Source organism: Heterodontus francisci, chromosome 15 (assembly GCF_036365525.1).
Source record: "Heterodontus francisci isolate sHetFra1 chromosome 15, sHetFra1.hap1, whole genome shotgun sequence".
Classification (NCBI taxonomy): domain Eukaryota; kingdom Metazoa; phylum Chordata; class Chondrichthyes; order Heterodontiformes; family Heterodontidae; genus Heterodontus; species Heterodontus francisci.
In genome coordinates, this window is record NC_090385.1 from 23,337,316 (window position 1) to 23,357,640 (window position 20,325).

General features: G+C 46.1%; 1 protein-coding gene across 3 annotated transcripts in view; it reads left to right on the top strand.

The window, feature by feature from the left end:
- Window positions 1-20,325, top strand: part of col4a5 (collagen, type IV, alpha 5 (Alport syndrome)) — a 289,160-nt gene that overhangs the window by 248,510 nt on the left and 20,325 nt on the right. For all 3 annotated transcript variants that reach the window (XM_068047230.1, XM_068047229.1, XM_068047228.1), the window contains 7 exons: window positions 3,727-3,860; window positions 4,926-4,998; window positions 12,702-12,773; window positions 15,587-15,715; window positions 15,878-15,976; window positions 17,763-17,975; window positions 19,625-19,802. In XM_068047230.1, the coding sequence (XP_067903331.1) occupies window positions 3,727-3,860; window positions 4,926-4,998; window positions 12,702-12,773; window positions 15,587-15,715; window positions 15,878-15,976; window positions 17,763-17,975; window positions 19,625-19,802 (898 nt within the window). The remainder of the gene's footprint in view (window positions 1-3,726; window positions 3,861-4,925; window positions 4,999-12,701; window positions 12,774-15,586; window positions 15,716-15,877; window positions 15,977-17,762; window positions 17,976-19,624; window positions 19,803-20,325) is intronic.

The following is a 20,325-nucleotide window of genomic DNA, read 5'->3' on the forward strand; positions in this document are numbered from 1 at the left end:
CAATCCTTTGAATGATTACCTCTTTTATACATTTACTTATGACATGTACACAAGCCTACCTCAACCTCTTTCAATCTGTATATGCGTTTTACAGAAATGACCTGTATTTTGATGTCTCTATTAAAAAGGTAACTTGTTTCACTTTGTAAAACAGATTGCTTTAATTCTGTTCAACTTCTTCTCAGAGGGTATTTGTGGACAGGTCAGGTTGTAAAAGATGGAAAAATTAAACTGTAATTCACACTGTTCAGCAAAGACCAGAGGTTATTCTATCAGCTCCATTGGTGAAACTTGTTCCGATGATTTCTTAGTATCCGTGTGGATTCCTTATAAACATTACTTTGAATTGAAGAATTTTCCAAGAGATAAGAGGTTTTGGCTCAGTTTGTAATTATGGTCTATACAAGTAAACAGCTCATTCAAATATCCTGTTCTGTTTCAATATTGAGTGCTTAGGCCAATAAAAAGCTAAAGTACGTGTGGTTTATCTCATTAGTTCCAAACTTGCTGTTAAAATATTTCCCCCTTCATTTTTCTTCCCTTTCCTCTCTTCCTTCCCCCTCCCCCAAAGAGCTAACTCAAGCTAAGGTACGTGTTCATAGCGCTGACAGCTCTCCAATACTTTACTTGAAGAACCACTCTACAGGTGTGAATCTAGACATTGTCAAAGGGTTGTTCAACTGTAGCAGACATCACAACCCAGCTCAATTTTATTCTCATCCACTGTCCGCATTCCAAAAGGGATGCACTTTCCAAAGGGATTGCTGAATAAAGATCATACAGAGTGTGATCATGGGTTTAATATTAGAGCTCAGCCCCTTCATGCTTTTAAACTTCTCAAGGCTTGGAGGACGGGAAAAGACTGCTCCCTGACTTGGATTTTGATCGTGTCAGAGAGCAGCCTTTATCACGTCTCCACGTCAGTTTTAAAGAGCTGGAACATAGTTTTCCTGCTCCCTGTGCTGTTTTCATCACCCCAGCCAATCTCCCTTGTATGCCGTGTTCAGAGGGGGAATATTTTCTGAAACATGGATTATATTGAAGATAATGGAATCTTTCTAAAGATGTGCTGTGGTCTGAAAAGGGAGAAAAGGCAGAGGAAAAGGGAGAGACAACAGGAAAATCGGAGAGAAAGAGAGAGCACTGGGAGTGGGGAACAGAGGAGAAAGAAAGAGAGTGCAGTGGCAGGGGAGGGGTAGACAGAGATAATTACAAGGAGAGAATAGAATAATCAGTCATTGTCAGAGCAAGAAAATGGAGGTGAGAGGGTTGAAGACTGGGGGGAGAAAAGTAGGATGACAGAGAAAATTGGAGGCTCACATGGGGATTTATCTTTTTTATGTATGAAGGCTGACATTACTGCATAATCATATGTGGCCCATTTAGCTCCCCTTGCTGGAGAGTCTAGAAGACTGGGTCACAGTGTTAGAATAAGGTGTCGGCCACTTAGGACAGAAATGAGGAGAAATTTCTTCCCCCAAAGGGGTGTGAATCTTGGGAATTCTCTACCCTACAGATGCTCAGTCGTTGAATATATTCAAGATGCGGATCGATAATTTTTTGTGTATGATGGGATTTGAGGTGTATGGGGATGGTGTAGGAGGGATGGAGTTGAGGTACAAGATCAGCCATTATTTTATTGAATGGCGGAGCATACACGAAGGGAAAAATGGCCTACTCCTTCTATTTCTTATGCTCAGTGGTTTGGGGTCGTTGAATTTTTCTTCAGCAGTTGTGATTACACAACTCCCTTTAAGCATAAAGTGAGTAAGAAAAGCAGAAACAAGCTGTGGGTTAAATTTGTCTTTCAACCAATATCCGATATTGTAGCTGTACTTCATTCACCTGGAGCAGCTGCCATTTAATGCTTCTGTGGACTTCATGACAAGTTCACACTTATCAGCTGGATTTTGTGCTGGAGGCGGATCTTCCGACACCGAGCTGAAAAGGCGGGGGAATTCCCGCCCCGCACCCCCCCCCCCCCCCCACCCCCGGCCAACAGCGATCAATGTTTTAGGAGGTGGGATCCGTGTCCCTGTTTAAAGACTTTAAAGGGATGGGGATCTCGCCTCCAAGAGCTGATGGACAATTAGAGTGCCGGCAGCTCAGCAGTATCTGCAGTGCCACTGGGAGTGGTGGCCACTGCCGGTACTGCAGAGGCCTCGGACCCAGGCCTAGCAGGTAGGTGGGGGCGGGGTCGCCGGGGCCAGTCCGGAAGGCCCCTGCGAGGGGAATGGGGGTGGGTGGTTGTGCAGTCCAGGGGGAGAGGGGTCCTGGAGGTAAAGTTGTTCCTGGTGGGAGTCCTCTGTGGGCTACAAATTGCCCATGAAGGAGGGAACCCGCCAAGCCCGCAGGGAGAGTGCCTCATTTTACAAGGCATCCTCCCCATGCGGCAGAGGCCCACCCCCGCCACTGGTAAGATCCCAGTGGTGGCGGGAAGAGGCCCTTAATTGGCCGTTAATAGGCTATTTAAGGGCCTCAATTGGCCTCGGGCGGGAAGGCTGTCATCAGCCTATACCGCCCCCGGGAAGATCGCTGGGCAACAGGAAGGCGATGGGCCCTCCGTCCCACCATCCCCCACAACCCATCACAATACTCTGTGTCCCCCCCCCCCAGCCTCGGAGGCCTCACAAAATCCTGGCCATAATTTCACTTTTACTTTTATGTGAGTACCAGTATATAGGCAAATCCATTTATAATCATCTGTTCTTATAAAAACTCAATTACATGAGCAAGGGATATTTACATGTACAGCACAAGTATAATCAACAATAATAAAACAATATTATCACTTCATTATGTGTATGTATAGTAATGGACGTGTGCACAAGTTGTACATTATGACTTATTTGTCTATACCCATAATTATACAAGCACACTATGAAATGAAATAATTAAGTTGTATTGCCACCATAGCAGGAGATCTGACCTTTGAGACCAGATCCTACCTATTGCAACATTTACCCATACAATTCTGCAACTCTTCAAGTTTTGATCCCTTGATCTGAGATGGGATATCTCGTGATTAGCAAAAGAACCAAAGGCGAGACAAGGTGATCTTCTGTTTTACACAGCGAGTTGTTATGATCTGAAATGCATTGCCTGAAAGGGTGGTGGAACAGATTCAGTAGTAACTTTCAAAGGGAATTGGATAAATAGTTGAAGGAGAAAGATTTTCAGGACTATGAGAAAAGGACACTAATGGGACTGAATGGATAGCTCTTTCAAAGAGCTTTCAAATAGGCGTGACGATGGGCCAAACAGCCTCCTGCTGTGCTGTATCATTCCATGATTCTCTATAATCTGCTGGGCAGTTACAATTGGCATGAGCAGCCCTGGACTCTGGAGGTGAATAGCCACTCAGGACTCCAGTTCCTGATCGTTACCCAGTGATCCCTGCTGGAAAATGCATGCCAAGTAAGAAAAGGATTGGGCTTGGGTCTTCATGTCTCCTGTGTGCTGATTCTAGGTTGGCATATGGAGAATGGTCACTCAGGCAAGGGAGTGGAGGGCTGCTGGCACAAATAGGACCAGTGAGAATCTGTTCTTTCAGGAGAGATGGGAGAATATTAGGGGAAAAAATGTATCCTATACAAATGAACTTTATATGATAACTGCAGTTATAATTGAACAAAATAACTGTCCAATTTGTGACCTGAGCTAAACTTAGCTTTTTACTGTTAATAAAGCCCTATAAAAAGCTAACGAAATTTTAATGGTTTAAAGGCTCACCAGGTGCAATGGGTCCAAGAGGTCCTCCAGGATTTGGGGGCATCAAAGGAGAAAAAGGCAGTCCTGGTCTTCCAGGGGCACCAGGATTTCCTGGACTTAAAGGAGAAATTGGACCACCAGGAATACCAGTAAGTGAAGAATCTACAGTCCTCACTATATAATATGTTCATAACTTTGTATAAGTTTCTCTTGCTCCAGCCCTTGGTCCCAAATCCTGATGATTAACAAAAAAAAAAGATTGACAGTACTGCTGAACATAGAATGAATCATGTGATTATATTGAAGCATCTGAATAAGGCTGAATTGCCAAGCTGATGAAGAATGGGAGTGTTAATTTGGAGAACAGGCCAGGTGGTCCATTCCTTCGCATTGGGGTAGGGAGCAAGAGCAAATCATTTCCTGCACATGGGAGTGCAACATTTGGATGTGAAAAAACATAAAAATCTGACATTGCACATTGGCACACCAGTGCATGAGGGGAAGCTGGACTGTGCCCATGGTACTTCAAAAGTTGACCTCCCAATCTTCATTCATGCCGCCACCAAATTTCTGTGTCCCACCTCAGGACAGGACAGAATATTGGAGGGCCTATTATCGCAGGCTGATCATAAATTCGTAATACTGTTTATAGAGCAACAGGCACCCAGGAAATTAGTGAAGGAGGGTAAAAGAGGTCGAAGGTCTTTCTCAATGGAGAAATTGTTGAATGTTCTTTGCAAGCCTGCTTTTGGCAAGAAACAAACATTTATATCCCAACTATATGCTATGCCATTGTAAATGTGGTATTTCTGTTGAATTAACTTTAATACAGAAGATTTAAAGCAGTAAAGGGGGAACCAAAAAAACTGAAGTAGGTAGTAATTGGTATGTGTTGCGCTGTTTTTGAAGTGTAAAGTGGGCGCAACACATAACTATTTTACAGTGGGGTGGCCTGTACCCAGTCTGTGCAGGCGTTGGTCCCACTGATAAATTTATAGGCCACTTTGTTAGACATCCGAACAGGCGTAGGTGCCTTACACATGTTAACTTAACACCTGTTTTAGGACCCCTTCCCGAAATTGGGTTACTCAGAGCACAACAGATGCCGATAAAGTACTGATAATCAAGTTAAATTAATGCAACTTCATCAGTGTGGACATTGAGTAACTGCTTATCCTTCCCATTTGTAAAATGGCTTGTTGCCTTCCTTTCAGGGTAGCCCAGGACAACCAGGCTACAGAGGACAGAAAGGAGACCCAGGCATCCCAGGCCTTCCAGGATTTCCAGGTAAGACAGAAGGCACCAAAGTCTTTTCTATGATTGCTTGGGCAGAATATTTAGGTCCCGATGGGGACGGGCACGGAGGCGGGCAGGCGCTAGAAATAGCACCAGTGGCTGGTACGCCGGTTCCCCAACTCCATCCCGTCCCCAGGCCCTTTTCCTGGAGACAGGATGGTCAGGGGGGTGGTCGGTGTGGCAGGGCTCCCCACTCACAAGCAGTGGATAACCAGTTCTCTAATTGAGGGCCTATTAAGACCTATTGTCGGAGACCGACCGGAATTTTCTAGTTGGCCTGCAGGTCCCCAGCGGGAATAGGCAGCAACATATTGCACATGGACATTTGACAAAATTATTAACTCAGCCAGAGACATGGGAACAATTAATCCGCAACAGCCATTCCTGATCACTCGCTGAACTGCACGAAAATGGCAGGGGTGGTCGATCCTAGCACGCCTGTGCCGCAAACTGTCAATCAGCGCTCATCCTGCCCAGACAGCTAGCTGTCAGTCACAGACACTGAGCAATCACAGATAGGCGTCTGCTGTCCGTCAGACACAGGTCCCACCTCCACCTGATGTGCACTTTAATAGGAGAGCCGTCAGTCAAAGCCGATCCACGGGCAGCCCGCTGTCAGTCACAAAGGATTCTTGGGCCAGATGGAAACCACGGACCTCAACATTTTTTACCATGGACACTGGTGTCCGTGTACGGACACTTTGCCGACCCCCAGTCCCCAGAGGTGCGGAAACAGGGCAGCTGCCTGCAGGCAGCCTCCTGACGCAGACTAGGGGATCAGTGCTTCAGGCAGGATTAGAGGCCCATCCTGCCTGCCTGGCTTGAGCTGCAGCCACAGACTGCCCTGTGGAGGTGGTTTCCCCTTGCCACCACAATGGTAGCCTGGCTGCTGAGGGCTTTTTTAAATTTTAAATTTAGAAAGTTTGAGAGATGGCACCTCCATCTTGGGGCGCCCACTCCCTCACTAATCTGCCATGGCGTGCTGCTGCTGCTTTTGAGCTGGAGGGTCTCCTATTTGTCCTCTGGCTTTGACAACCCACCCGCTGTCCTTAATTAGATGGCAAGCCTGCCCTCTGGCTATTAATTGGCCAGTTTGGGGAAAATCACAGATGAGTGACTGTTTCTCACTCAGTGCGGGCTGCTGACCCCCATTTGAGCCTGAAGACGGGGTTCAGAAGCCTGCAGGGAAAATCCTGCCTTTGGTTTTCTTCACCAGTTCACTCAGCTACGTGATTGATTAATTAACTGATTATACAATTCCGGCAGGCAGCAGAGCCCCTGGGGCAGGGGCCACTGTCCAATTGAGGACAACGGCCCGCACCCCCAGAACTGCCTGCCCAATCAGAAGGCCGCCAGCTCAGCAACCTTGTCAGCACCGCCGCTAGTGGTCACCACTGCTAAGGCTGAAGCTAGCATTAGAGGGCACCTCAATGCTGAGGCGCCCTCGAAGACACATAAGTGTTTGTGAAGAAGCCAGGGCCAGGCAGGCAGCCTCCAGCAATGGGGGCGTGAGGATTTATTGCAGTGGCAGCGAGCTAGGCGCACATCCAGTGTTACGACCATTAACTTTAAAACAAGAGATATGAACTGGGCGGCACAGTGGCGCAGTGGTTAGCACCGCAGCCTCACAGCTCCAGGGACCCAGGTTCGATTCCGGGTACTGCCTGTGTGGAGTTTGCAAGTTCTCCCTGTGTCTGCGTGGGTTTTCTCCGGGTGCTCCGGTTTCCTCCCACAAGCCAAAAGACTTGCAGGTTGATAGGTAAATTGGCCATTATAAATTGTCACTAGTATAGGTAGGTGGTAGGGAAATATAGGGACAGGTGGGGATGTTTGGTAGGAATATAGGATTAGTGTAGGATTAGTATAAATGGGTGGTTGATGTTCGGCACAGACTCGGTGGGCCAAAGGGCCTGTTTCAGTGCTGTATCTCTAATCTAATCTAACTTCTCATTGACTGATTAAAGAATCACACAATATTTCACATTTTAAGACTTATTATAACAACTAAACTAAAAATCAACATTAACTAAACAGAATTTAATAGGTAATTAATACACTAAATTACAGAGAAAGGTATTTACGATTAACTTATTAACACACTCAGAAACCCCACAACGCATCTATATTTTATACAGTGTTCTCAGCAAAAAGGTATCCCTGAGGTTAAAAGTCCCAAACTACTCCCAGCTGCAATGGGCTGGATCTCCCACTGTCCTTCTCAAAGCCAACGTCCTTCTGGCTCACTTCTTCTGAGCAAATTCGACTGGACTCCCAATAATAAGTTAATTTTTGGTGACCCGTTGGTCTTTTCTCCTCCATAAACCTCGGGCCTTCAAACTGGGCTCAAATCTTAGTAACGTTTTGCTGTGATCTGAGAGCAGATGCTTCTTCAGAAGTAGACCACTGGTCTCTCTCTCTCTCTCTCCCTCTCTAGGGTTGCACAGCTGACTGCTGGTCTTCATTTTGTTCTTTCAGACCCCAGAGTAGGAAAGCCTATTGAATTTATCCAGATCAAAAGTCATTAGTTGTTTGCCTTTGACAATTCTCAGAGACCATAAGTCTGACCATAGCAAAACCACCTGGGCCTTCTTTTATTTCCAGGTGTTAAAAATTGCAACTCAAATCTGACTTTTAGATTCCCCAGCTCCATGTTTACAATCCATCTCGGCCTGCTCCTGAGGTCCTCAGCACCACAGATGCCAGACTTCAGCCAATTCGATTCACTCCACGTGATATCAAGAAACGATTGAAGGCACTGGATACTGCAAAGGCTATGGGCCCTGACAATCTTCCGGCAATAGTACTGAAGACCTGTGCTCCAGAATTTGCCGCACCCCGAGCCAAGCTGTTCCAGTACAGCTACAATACTGGTATCCACCCGGCAATGTGGAAAATTGCCCCGGTATGTCCTCTACACAAAAAGTAGGACAAGTCCAACCCGGCCAATTACCGCCCCATCAGTCTACTCTTAATCATCAGTAAAGTGATGGAAGGTGTCATCGACAGTGCTATCAAGCAGCACTTGCTTAGCAATAACCTGCTCAGTGACGCTCAGTTTGGGTTCTGCCAGGGCCACTCAGCTCCTGACCTCATTCCAGCCTTGGTTCAAACATGGACAAAAGAGCTGAACTCAAGAGGTGAGGTGAGAGTGACTGCCCTTGACATCAAGGCAGCATTTGACCGAGTATGGCACCAATGAGCCCTAGCAAAACTGAAGTCAATGGGAATCAGGGGCGGCACAGTGGCGCAGTGGTTAGCACCGCAGCCTCACAGCTCCAGCGACCCGGGTTCAATTCTGGGTACTGCCTGTGTGGAGTTTGCAAGTTCTCCCTGTGACCGCGTGGGTTTCCTTCGGGTGCTCCGGTTCCCTCCCACATGCCAAAGACTTGCTGGTTGATAGGTTAATTGGCCATTATAAATTGCCCCTAGTATAGGTAGGTGTAAGGGAAATATAGGGACAGGTGGGGATGTGGTAGGAATATGGGATTAATGTAGGATTGGTATAAATGGGTGGTTGATGGTCGGCACAGACTCGGTGGGCCGAAGGGCCTGTTTCAGTGCTGTATCTCTAAACTAAACTAAACATTCACTCCCTCCACCACCGATGCACAGTGGCAGCAGTATGTACCATCTACAAGATACACTGCAGCAATGCACCAAGACTCCTTAGACAGCACCTTCCAAACCTGCTATCTCTACCAACTAGAAGGACAAGGGCAGCAAATGCATGGGAACACCACCACCTGCAAGTTCCCCTCCAAGTCGCACACCATCCTGACTTGGAACTATATCGCCGTTCCTTCACTGTCACTGGTCAAAATCCTGGAACTCCCTTCCTAACAGCACTGCAGTTCAAGAAGGCGGCACACCATCACCTTCTCAAGTGCAATTAGGGATGGGCAATAAATGCTGACCTAGCCAGTGACGTCCACATCCCATGAATGAATTTTTAAAAATCTGAGAGTCTGGGAGAGCGAAACCTCCTGTCCTTTAGGTGTTACAACCTTGCACTCTACTTTCAAAAGGTCTTTGATCTGGGTTCCTTGTTCCCATGATAACCAAAATCCCTGGCTAGTCTCTGGGAAGATTTTGTATGCGGTCACATGGTTCCTCCGACTGTCTATTTTACACTGCATTAAAAATCACATTTTTTTAAAAAATTGCCATTGCCACCAGGGGGCCCCATCTTGGGCCATCAAGGAGACTGGCCCAGGAACCCCGTTGTGAGGCCTCCAGGATTTAGCGGGGGTTCTCCCCACGTGGCGACAGGCCCTTCCATGTGGGAAAATGCCCACAGGGGTGAGAAGTGGCTCAGTTGGCCACCCAGCAGGCAGCTGCTCTGCTAAGGTGGCAATATGCCATGGTGGCAGGAAGACGTCAGGCTTCCCTTCTGATGCCTTCTCCCGCCATATTGCCAGCCATCCCACATCCCAGCCTGTCTTCAGAAGGCCAGGAAAATTCAGCACGCTTGTCTTTTCACCAAATAACTGCAGTGATTTTAATCAGTTAATATGTAGAACTAGATAGGTGGGGCAAGGGCAAGCAAGAGATCAATAGCAGTATTGGACCTGTTCGACTTAAGTTTTTCTTTAAGGCAGATGTTCCTCCTTTGAAATTCCACATATGCTTTGTTACCTTTCACTCACAAAAAATCTTCAATGTATGTGAACAGTCAAAAACTGTAAGGCAGATTCAGTGGTCATACAGGCGTGGAGAGCAGGCTTGCAACTACCTCAAAGGGAAAGCAAATCCCACACCCATTCTCTGCTGGACTGCTGCTCAACTGTCTTGTGCATTTAATGAGCTGAAATGCTTGTGCTGACTTCATGTCTTAGCCTCATTTAGGGACCCAAATTCAATGCATTTTACATGAACCCCTGGCCCAAATCTATGGTATTTGTACAAGGTTTCCACCCTTTTCTTTGTGCATTTGAAATGAGAGCAAGGGAATCTCAATAAATGTGGGAGCTCTTAAATTGATACATAATACTTTTGAAATTTTTATAATACTTTTTTATGCAGAGTTTTTATTGGCGATTTTCCTATCTTTCTAACATTTCTAAAAATGTTTATTTTTGCAGAAAAAATAGCCGTTTTTTTCTTCTGATAGGTTTGTTTTTTAAATGCAGTTTTTTATGGTTGAGGTAGTACAAGATGAAAGTAGGAGTGGCAGAAAAGGCAGAAAGCTCATCAGGCACCAAAACATATCTTCAGACCATGGCAACCTACTTGCCAGTGACTGAGGACAACTATCTCAGTTGTTGCAGGTCAAGAAAGCAGAGCTTTGCTATCTGCAGCAAGGACAACTGGTGCCCACCTGCAAGTTAAGGATATCACTTCCCGATACTCATGTATCACCACTGTGCTACCCTACCTGGTAACTGATAAATCAGTCACCATGGTGAGTGCTTTCATCTCCTTTCCCGCTGGCTAACATGAGCATAGCTGCCTAATATCAATGCACTGGAGCATTTCTCAGAGTATAAGAGTCACTAACTGCTCTGTGTCCAACCATAGTCCATCCAGGGCATCATTAAGTGACCAGGCTTTTTGTACAAGGTGCATGAAGTCCATCATAGATGTGAGTGCAGCAAGGCTTTCATTTGTACACATGCACCATAACTGTAGGCCCTACTGCAGTATGCTTATGCAAAAGATACAATGGCAGATGTGTGTGAGCACTTGGCATGGGTGAGCAGTAAATGCAGAGCAAGTTGGCAAGTGACACTCCTACCAATGTTGGTGCACTGCTGTCCTCTGGAGTGGGGGCCTTGGAGTTCTTAAGCAGGGCAGTATTCCACAAACCCACCTCATGCAGCAGCATTCCCAGATTGCTAGCCATCATACAGGAGGTTGTGATAGCAGCTCTCCAGCACCCCATAGGCTCCATTCTGCACATCCAGAGTGCATTTTCTGATCTTTTCTATTGTCACTTCCTACCCACCCCCATCCATAAACCTTTGAAAAATCTGAACATTTTTCAGAATCATTTTTGAACCTTTAGAGGCTCCAACTATTTTTCCCCAGTTACAGCTATTTGGCTTTTAAATGGCAATTGCCCTTTAATTTTTAAACAAACTCGCAATATCCTGTGATATCAAGATGTGCAGAGAGCACACGATAGTAATATTTATAAAGGGACCTTGCACCAACCAAGGCCAACTCGTCTTCTACCAGTATGCAATTTGAGCCCGGGTGGTCTTTTAAGGGATAGAAAGAAAGAAAAACTCATATTTCTATAGAGGCTTTCACAACCTCCGGGCATCCCAAAGTGCTTTACAGCCAATTAAGTATTTTTGAAGTATAGTTACTGTTGTAATGTAGGAAACACAGCAGCCAATTTGCACACAGCAATGTCCCACTAACAGCAATGAGATAATTGCCAGATAATCTATTTTAATGATGTTGGTTGAAGGATAAATATTATGGATAAAACTTGAGGATAAAACTTCCCTGCTGTCCTTCAAAATAATGCAATGTGATCTTTTACATCCACCCGACAGGGTAGACAGGGCTTCGGTATTACATCTTAACTGAAAGATGGCACTTTTGACTGTGCAGCACTCCACAGTACTACAGTGAAGTGCCAGTCTGGATTACGTGCACAAGTCTCCGGAGTGGGACTCAAATCCCCAGACTTCTGACTCAGAGACAAGCATGCTACCACTGAACCATGGCTGGCCTCAATTTTATCCTGAATCATTCAATTGGTCCAGATCTGATATATAACAGGAATATTATTCCCAAATTTTGAACAAAAAAAGGCTTGTTTAGGAAGTACAAAGCTGATTGTGGTGGATGGTAGGTGTGAGTGAAAAGATGTATATAATCATCATGAAGAATTTTCAGTAGATTCTGTAGGAGTAGATTGAACAGAGCTATATTGGAATTGGGATTTGGATGCTGTTACATTGGATAAGTAGATTCAGATCACGGGTAATTTTACGTCTGTGCTCTAATGGAGATCTCGGTCAGTAAGAGCACTTATGGGAAAGTTGGGCACCTACTGCCTGTGATTCTGTGGAAAATCACGGCCAGTGCACACCTGAATTTCCAGTATGTGCTCCCATAGTAACTAGCTGATAAAATGGCTCCTAATTAGACTGGGCTGGCAGTTTACACTTTTTGGTAAGCGTACATGTTATTGAATGGAGCAAAAGCAAAATACTGCAGATGCTGGAAATTTGAAATGTGAGCAGAAAATGCTGGAAACTCTCAGTAGGTTAGGCAGCATCAGTGGAGAGAGAAACAGAGTTAAAGTTTCCGGTCGATGACCTTTCATCAGAACTGATGGACCTGACACATTAACTTTGTTTCTTCCTCCACAGATGGTGCCTAACCTGCTGAGTGTTTACAGCATTTTCTATCTTTACTTCATGTTATTGAAAGGACCTGGTTTTCAAAAGCAAAGTGGTGATTGAGTAACAGACAGTCACCCAGGAGGTTCACATAACTAGACATTCTAGACTTTGATGGTCACATTTGGCAGGGTTTTTTTGTCTACTCACAGAATCACAAAGATGTGCAGGAGTCAACTTGAGCACCGACGTCATTGGGCCATCTCACAGTCATTGTCTTTTTGAGGTGCCACCTGTTAATGCTATGTGTATTCATACACAATGTATGATTTATTAATGAAATATTGACTTGCCTTGGAAGACTAGGTTTCATCCAAGCTCTCACTTACTTCACAGGTGTGAAAGGATCTTCCGGATCTCCTGGTCTTAGGGGACAGCCAGGTGACTTAGGACCACCTGGTCTTCAAGGTAGGTTTTAATTAGCTTGACTATATTTAGATTTGGTTGCCTTGTATTCCCACTGCAAAAGAAGCTTTTTTGCTAATGTCTAATGAAGAAATACCCTTTCCTTTTAATGAGATGGCAGGAAAAGAGAACCTGTGAACTCTGCACATACAGACTATCAGGAAAAGCCGCCTAAAGACCTTGGGAGTCATTTTCGTTTTGGGCACTGGCTGAAAACTGGTGGTGGCGGATCAGTAGATCCTGTTATACAGCCCGCCAGCTTTCCTTTTCATTTGGCCTGTGACTGCAAACTGGAGGCTTTCAATGGGATGAAAATCATGAGGGTTCTACAACCAGCGAGGGCTCTGCTCCACCAGGTCACCACCTGGGCGGCAAAGATGAAAATGATCCCCACCGTCTCCTTCAAGGACAAGTGTTTGGAGTGAGGTCTATTAACTCCAGGTTTACAGCATTGGACACCCATTTATAGGCCTCATAATTAAATCCTGTTTTAAACTTACCTATTATCAGGCAATTGTTGGGCACTGCAGGTATGAGGGCAGACTTTCTTCTGATAGCGCTCGTCTCTTGCCAAAAACAGATGGCTAAAAGCAGCACATTGCACCTGACTTATGCTTGAGTGCAGTGTAAAATTGGCATTAAAATGATCTTCCTCTCCTCTCTCACCTATAAGAATATGCATTAAATTATACCCAAGGGGAATAATTTTCCAAGTCCACTCTCCCAGTGGCAAGCTTGTCCCGTGACCATCACAAGTTGGAATATTTAAGCTACGATCACTCCGAACATTTTGGGAACACTTGTCAAATCAAACTTGTCCTTAAAAAAAGAGCGATAGAGTATGAATCTCCACGGGAGATTTTTCCCTCAGGTCTGACATAACTTCAGCAGAGGAACAGCGAAAGCTCTGGAAAAACAGCTTAAACTGTAGTGAATTTGTGGGAGAACCCCCTCGGAAATACACCCCCATTATATCTTGGGAAACAATGATAGTTTCAACCAGAAGCAAAATACTGTGGATGCTGGAACTCCGAAATAAAAACCGAAGATGCTGGTAAACACTCTAAGTCAGGTGGCATCTGTGGCGAGAGAAACTGAGGGGACAATTTTAACAGCCCAAAACGGGTGGTTTGGGATCAGGGCAGATGTTAAAATTTTAAAAATCTGAAACATGACGACAAACCACACAAAAATCCTGGATTTAACAAAGGCGGAATGAGGGGCGGGCAGTCAGCCTGCTTCCATGAGACTGGTTGGAAATTTTGAGATTTTAATGAGGTGACCAGCTTCTGATTTAACCTGCTTTGCAGGCCTTACAGTGGGCCGGCAAGCCTCCCAGGCCATGGGAAACCTGACAGCTGAAGTGAAGTGAAGACTGCTTTGGGGAGATGTTAAGTGCCTTTACAGCACTGCTTGTGGGCCAGGAAGAGCAGGAGTGCTTCCCCCCAGCCCCACAAGCTTCCCCCCCCATATCAAAACCTCACCCACTCCCCCCAGTAAGCAAGATTCCTGGAGTTGGGGATCGGACCCCTTCACCCCTCACCGAGGTCGGGGATTGGAGATACCTACTCCGAAGTGCTCCACGCCCCTCTGGAAGCCAGATGTATCAACCAAGCTGACATCTGTACTGGGAGCCCATCAAATACAAAAGATGCACACTAGGGAGGTAAAACTCCACTGAAACCCAGCACAGAAACCTGGACATCTGGGTTTCATGTCCGAAACTCTGTCCCCACCCTCCTCCCACTGTCACCTGCCCCTGTTAATATCCAGGTCAGAATTAACATTTTATGCCGATGATCAGAACTGGAAGATGTTAGAGTTGAACAACTTTTCGACAAGTACAGAGGCAGATAAAAGTTTATGGGGGTTGGGGAAGGGATGGAAAGAACAAAAGGGAAAGGTATGCCTGTGATAGGGTGGAAGGCAGGAGTGACTAAATGACGAAAGGGCTGATGGTGAAAGGCAGAAGAGGATATTTTGAAATTGTTCAATTCACCAAAGTCTTCCAAAGAATCTGAAATTTAAGTGAAACTAAATCTGGGAGCAAATTAACCTTCACTGCCTAAGCATGTCCTTTATGAAGGCTGCCTGATTTTCATTTCATTGTTTTCATCTATGAAGGGCACACAATCTGCTTCCCTGGATTACTACCATGTAGTGAAGATGAAAATCTACTTCCCTTCTGCAGGTTTTAACATAGGCCCTCAAAATTTCTCATTGTCACAATGACAGTGGTATCGTCCACACACACACACCCTTTACCTGCACCCCAGCCCATTTCCCAGGGTCAAAGACATTCACATATTGAGAGTGGGTGAAAGATTCATTTATGGTGCTGCTGAGGGCCCCCCCCCCCCACCCCCTACACCTCAGATGAGGGTCAGGGAGAGACACAAATTGCTCAGGCAACTTGTTGCAGAGCTGTTTGGCCAGGCAGAGGTTTTAAAAATGTTTGCTTGTCAACTTGGCAAAATGGAGTGTTCTATTCCACAGTACTGACACAGTGCAGTGAATCAAGAACACTGCTCACCTCCACTTCTCAAGAGCAACTAGGGATGGGCAATAAATGCTGCTTTTGCCAGTCATGCTCACATCCCAAGAACAAATATATTTTAAAAATCTCCATTTTGAATTCAAAAATTCACCAACTGATTGAAAAAGAACACTTTGCATAATGACATTGCATGCTGGAAAAGGTGGAATATTATGAATGGCAAAACACTGAAAGCCACCCACAATTAAAGTTCATAACATGAATAAAAATTTTCTCGATTTGGGCTTCCTAATTTTAACCTGCAGCCTTTGGTTTACAGGTGCACCCGGTTTGCCTGGACCACAAATACCATCACAAATTGTTAAAGGAGAACGAGGTTTTCCAGGACTACCAGGTCAGCTTGGTCCTAAAGGATTACCTGGTGCACCTGGTGTCCCCGGATCTCCAGGTAAGACATCAACAGATTCTAGAAAGAAATCTCATGTACGCTAGCATGTGCACACCTCATGACTACAACTGCGCTGTCTCATGCCAAAATCACTTACCACATAATCAGTTATGGAATTTGAGATGTTAAATTCCTTTTGTTAATGTATTTCCTCTTTCCCAGGTCCAGTAGGGCCCCCTGGTGACCCAGGTCAAGACGGTCTTCCCGGGTTTAATGGACCAAGTGGACAAAAGGGAGATAGAGGCACTTCAGGTGGCCCAGGTAAGAACTGGAAGCATATTCATTCCATCTATTTGTTGAGGGGGAGGCTATTCTCATCTCCCTTCACCTTTCAAGTTTATTTTGCAGGCTTTTCAACCCCGAAGGTGAGCAAGCTATCTACTCTCATTCCTATGTCAGTGCTGCTTTGATAGTTGCAATATTAAGGTATATGAGTAATTAGGGTGATTGGTCAATTTTTTACCATCCACCTCCCACTACAACTAGGGGCTGGATTTCCCTCTGGTGGGTAGGAAACAAATTAGGACTGTTTCTCAAAGCTGGAAGGCCAATCAGAGACCTTCAAGCTTGAGAGGAGCGGCAGTCTGCAGTAGAAGGTAAGTAACTGAGAGGGCAGTTCAACATGGAAGTGCTTCTTATCCACATTCTTAAAAGTTTAAATGAAAACAGAAAAACAGCCAGGCCACCACTGTTGAGGTGGGAATCCCTCTGCAGGGCAGCCTCTGACTGCACCTGCACCCAGGCAGGCTGTGAGGGCCTATAGGCCTGCCTGGAGCACTGGCCTTGCCCGACCTGCTGCTGGGTGCCTGCCTCCAGGCAGTTAAACTGCCCCCTGTCATGTTGGGAAACTGGAGGCCGACTGGAAAATCCCAGTCACCCTCCTTTAACACAGGTTCATTAAGAACCTTATTAACCAAATTGACTACCTGCCTCATTGAGACGGGTAGCCCTGCCAGCCCCGAACCTGCCCCGTCAAAAACGGCCGGTAGCGGGAACGGACTTGGGAAACCGGCAAGCGGCCAGCACCGATCGGCCAGCACCGATGTTTTTGGACCCTGTCCGCCTCTGTTCCTGACCTCAGCGGGACCTGAAAATTCAGCCCCAGGTATCTACTTAATGTTTTCCCATAATGGCACAGCTGAGACAGTGACTCACCGTGTGGAGTCCGAACACACTGGATCCAATTAGTCATGCTACTCTGCTGCATTTCTCCATATCTTCTGCCCTGGTTTCCCAGTGGTTATGACAAATGCTTATATAGTTTATGCCACAAATAGCCATTCTTCATATGTCAGCCTAGACAATATCATCAAGCTATTCAGTCCTGGGAAGCATCCTGTCCTCACGAGGTCCACACACATACAAAATTTAGTGGGCGTCACTGGAATTGGGAGTGGGAACTCGGCTCATATTTAGACCTCCCGAGTTCGGGTCTATCTGCCAGGCCTTCTGTATTATCTAGATCAATTCAATTAATTCGGTGCCAATCAGAGAAAGACTTACATTTATATAGTGCCTTTTACAACCTTATAACATCCTAAAGTGCCAAGGCCTCCCAGACCAGGATCAAATGTGGAATCCAAGAGCCACACTACTTGGTACAGTTAACCTACTAAGACAGCAGGCATAGTTTGTACCAACAGTTATTCTAAAGCTGAAGAATTCTCAATAATATATAAGCTGTAAGCTACTGATTTCCAGTTTGATTATGTATATTGCAGACTGGAAATTACTGTTATTAGGAGAAAGTTTCAACTTTGACCAGACGCAAAATATGGAGTACCGCATTGGCTGCTCAGTATACACCCCACCTGATGATTCTTTCCATTGAAGTCATTGGAAAGGAAAATCAGATTGGGTGTGCAATGGGTGGCAGAACCGCTAACACCTGTTTTACATTCTGGTCAAAGTTGAATGTTATCCCCACTGTGTTATAGAAATTTTCATAAAGGGCTGTACCTTTTAGTGATCTTGTCCTTCACTTTACTAAAGTTGTTTCAGTAACTCACAGGCTAATATAACTGATGTGAATATCTTCTTTAAACAGGTGACAGAGGTTTTCCAGGCCCTCCTGGTCCAGATGGTGTCCCTGGAAGGCCAGGGCCTCCTGGATCTGCTTCCGTAGCTCACGGATTCTTGATTACCCGACACAGTCAGTCAACGGAAGTACCATCTTGTCCTGCTGGAACTTATGTGATCTATGATGGGTTCTCTCTGCTATACGTTCAAGGGAATGAGAGAGCACATGGTCAAGATTTAGGTAAAATTTATCTCTGATTATTATGGTGTAGGAATATTGCAATGAATAGATGTTATCACATTCTGTTAATTCTTGTAGGTTACATTTGCACAGTTCTCATTACAAGATCTATCATTGGTATAGAAAGAAATATACAGATAGGATGAAGAAAAGGCCGTTGCACCAAATACGTTTGCATTTAAATCGATCTAATGGAATCCGAGGAGACTATCCAGCAACAACATTACACTTAAAGGGCGAGATTTTATCAGCCCTCTGGAGATGTGTTGGGAGGTATGCGGGGTGGGGGGTGGGTCCCGTTAAATGGGGAGGGAAGGCAGGAGATCAAGTGCCCATCGTCTTCCTGCCACTATGCCATTTTGCCAGCGGCGGGGAAGGTGGAGGACGGCCCTCCTGGCCAGAGGACGGCTCTCCTGGCCAGAGGCCAATTGAGCCACCTAAGTGGCCAATTAAGGGCCTCCTCCCCCTTCCAGTAGCATTTTACCATCTGTGGGAGTGCCCTCCACCATGTGGGGAGACCGCTAGGAGAACCCTGGCAGCCTCCAGGCTGGCACATTGTTGGGGGGGGTGCGGGGCGTCCTCCTAATCGGGCACTCTTTGGCCCATGGAGGGGCTCCCCAGTGGCAATGACCACATCTGCGGCAACAGTGCCACTTGCCCTAATCAACCCTGACCCCACCCCCCTCTCTGGAGCCTGCCTGACTGTCCCCCCAGACCCCACTTACCTGGTTGGGGGAGCAGTGTCCTTCCATGGCGTCCTCTTCTTCCAGGTGCAGTCCAGCAGTGGCCACCTCTCCCAGTGCCACTATTGAGATGGCTAAGCTGCCAGCCCCCCGATTGGCTAGCGGCTCCTGCATGTGGGCGGCCGTCCTTTAGAGGGATGGTAGCCCCGACAGCAACCAATTAATTGCCTGACTCCAGTAAAATACGGCCATGGTTCCCGCAAATAGCCAAGGCAGGATTGCTCCTCGCTTTCCGGCTCATCGCAGGGACCCCCACCACAGGAATAAATTTCAGCCCATATAGTCCATTTAACATAGGAAAATGTTACAAAGAGCTTCACAAGTATGGGTCAGATTCTAGCAGGAGTAAGAAGCATTAAGAGGAATGGCCAAGATATGGTCAAGTAAGTAAACATTTGGGGAAATATTTGATGGTGAGGAGTGATGTAGGGTGATGTGTAGGGGTTTGAAAGCAGAAAGACCACAATGGTGAAGGTTCTGTTACCAGTGTCAGAATGCAGGAGTGACGAACAGTATCCTGGTACTTGGAACCTTCATTGATGTAGCGAACAAAGCTAACTGGTGAGCTGGATATTTGTACTTGAGTTGAATGCTCACTTGTCCATTAAAACCCTGTCATGGTCAGTAACCAGAGGACACAGATTTAAGCAAACATTTTTTTACGCAGCAAATGCTTATGATCTGGAATGCACTGCCTGAAAGGGTGAGGGAAGCAGATTCAAGAATAACTTTCAAAAGGAATTGGATAAATACTTGAAAAAGAAAGTTTTGCTGTGCTATGCGGAAAGAACAGGGGAGTGGGACTAATTAGCTGTTTCAAAGAGCCAGCACAGGCACAATGGGCTGAATGGCCTCTTTTTGTGCTGTATGATTCTATGATTGACTTATTGCTCTGTGATATTCCAGGAACTGCTGGGAGCTGCCTGCGGCGTTTCAGCACAATGCCATTTATGTTCTGTAACATCAACAATGTGTGTAACTTTGCTTCAAGGAATGACTATTCCTACTGGCTCTCAACACCTCAGCCAATGCCAATGAGCATGGCCCCAGTAAATGGGGAGAACATCCGACACTTCATCAGCAGGTAAGCCATTATGTCTGCAAAGGTTCAAGCTGGTCACAGCTACCAGGTATCTTCTTAGGCAGTCCTTAGGGATCAAGGATGACTTGCTTCCACTCCGGTTCGATGGGTTCTGAGATGGCTGATAATGTGTGATCTGCAGACTCTGCCATATGAGGGGCAGGTGGTCCTTGAAGGGTCAGGTAGATGAGTAATTTAGAGGTTTGTGCGCTCCCTCCGATGCCTCGACTTCGCCTCCGCATGTTCCTGACGAAGTCCCTCGAGGTGTACGATGCCTTCCCGAATGAGCTTTCTCCACCTAGGACATCCACAAGCCAGGGACAGTTTCCACTGTCCTCCTGGGAGTCTCCTGCCGCGACCAAGTTCTGAGTAGGACTGGTGTCAGGCATGTGAACGACATGTCCCGCCCAGTGGAGCTGGTGTTGACTGATTGGCGCCCCGATGCTGGGCAAATTGGCTTGGTAGAGGACTCTGCTGTTGGACCATCTTTCTTACCACCAGATTTGGAGGATCTTGCGGAGGCATC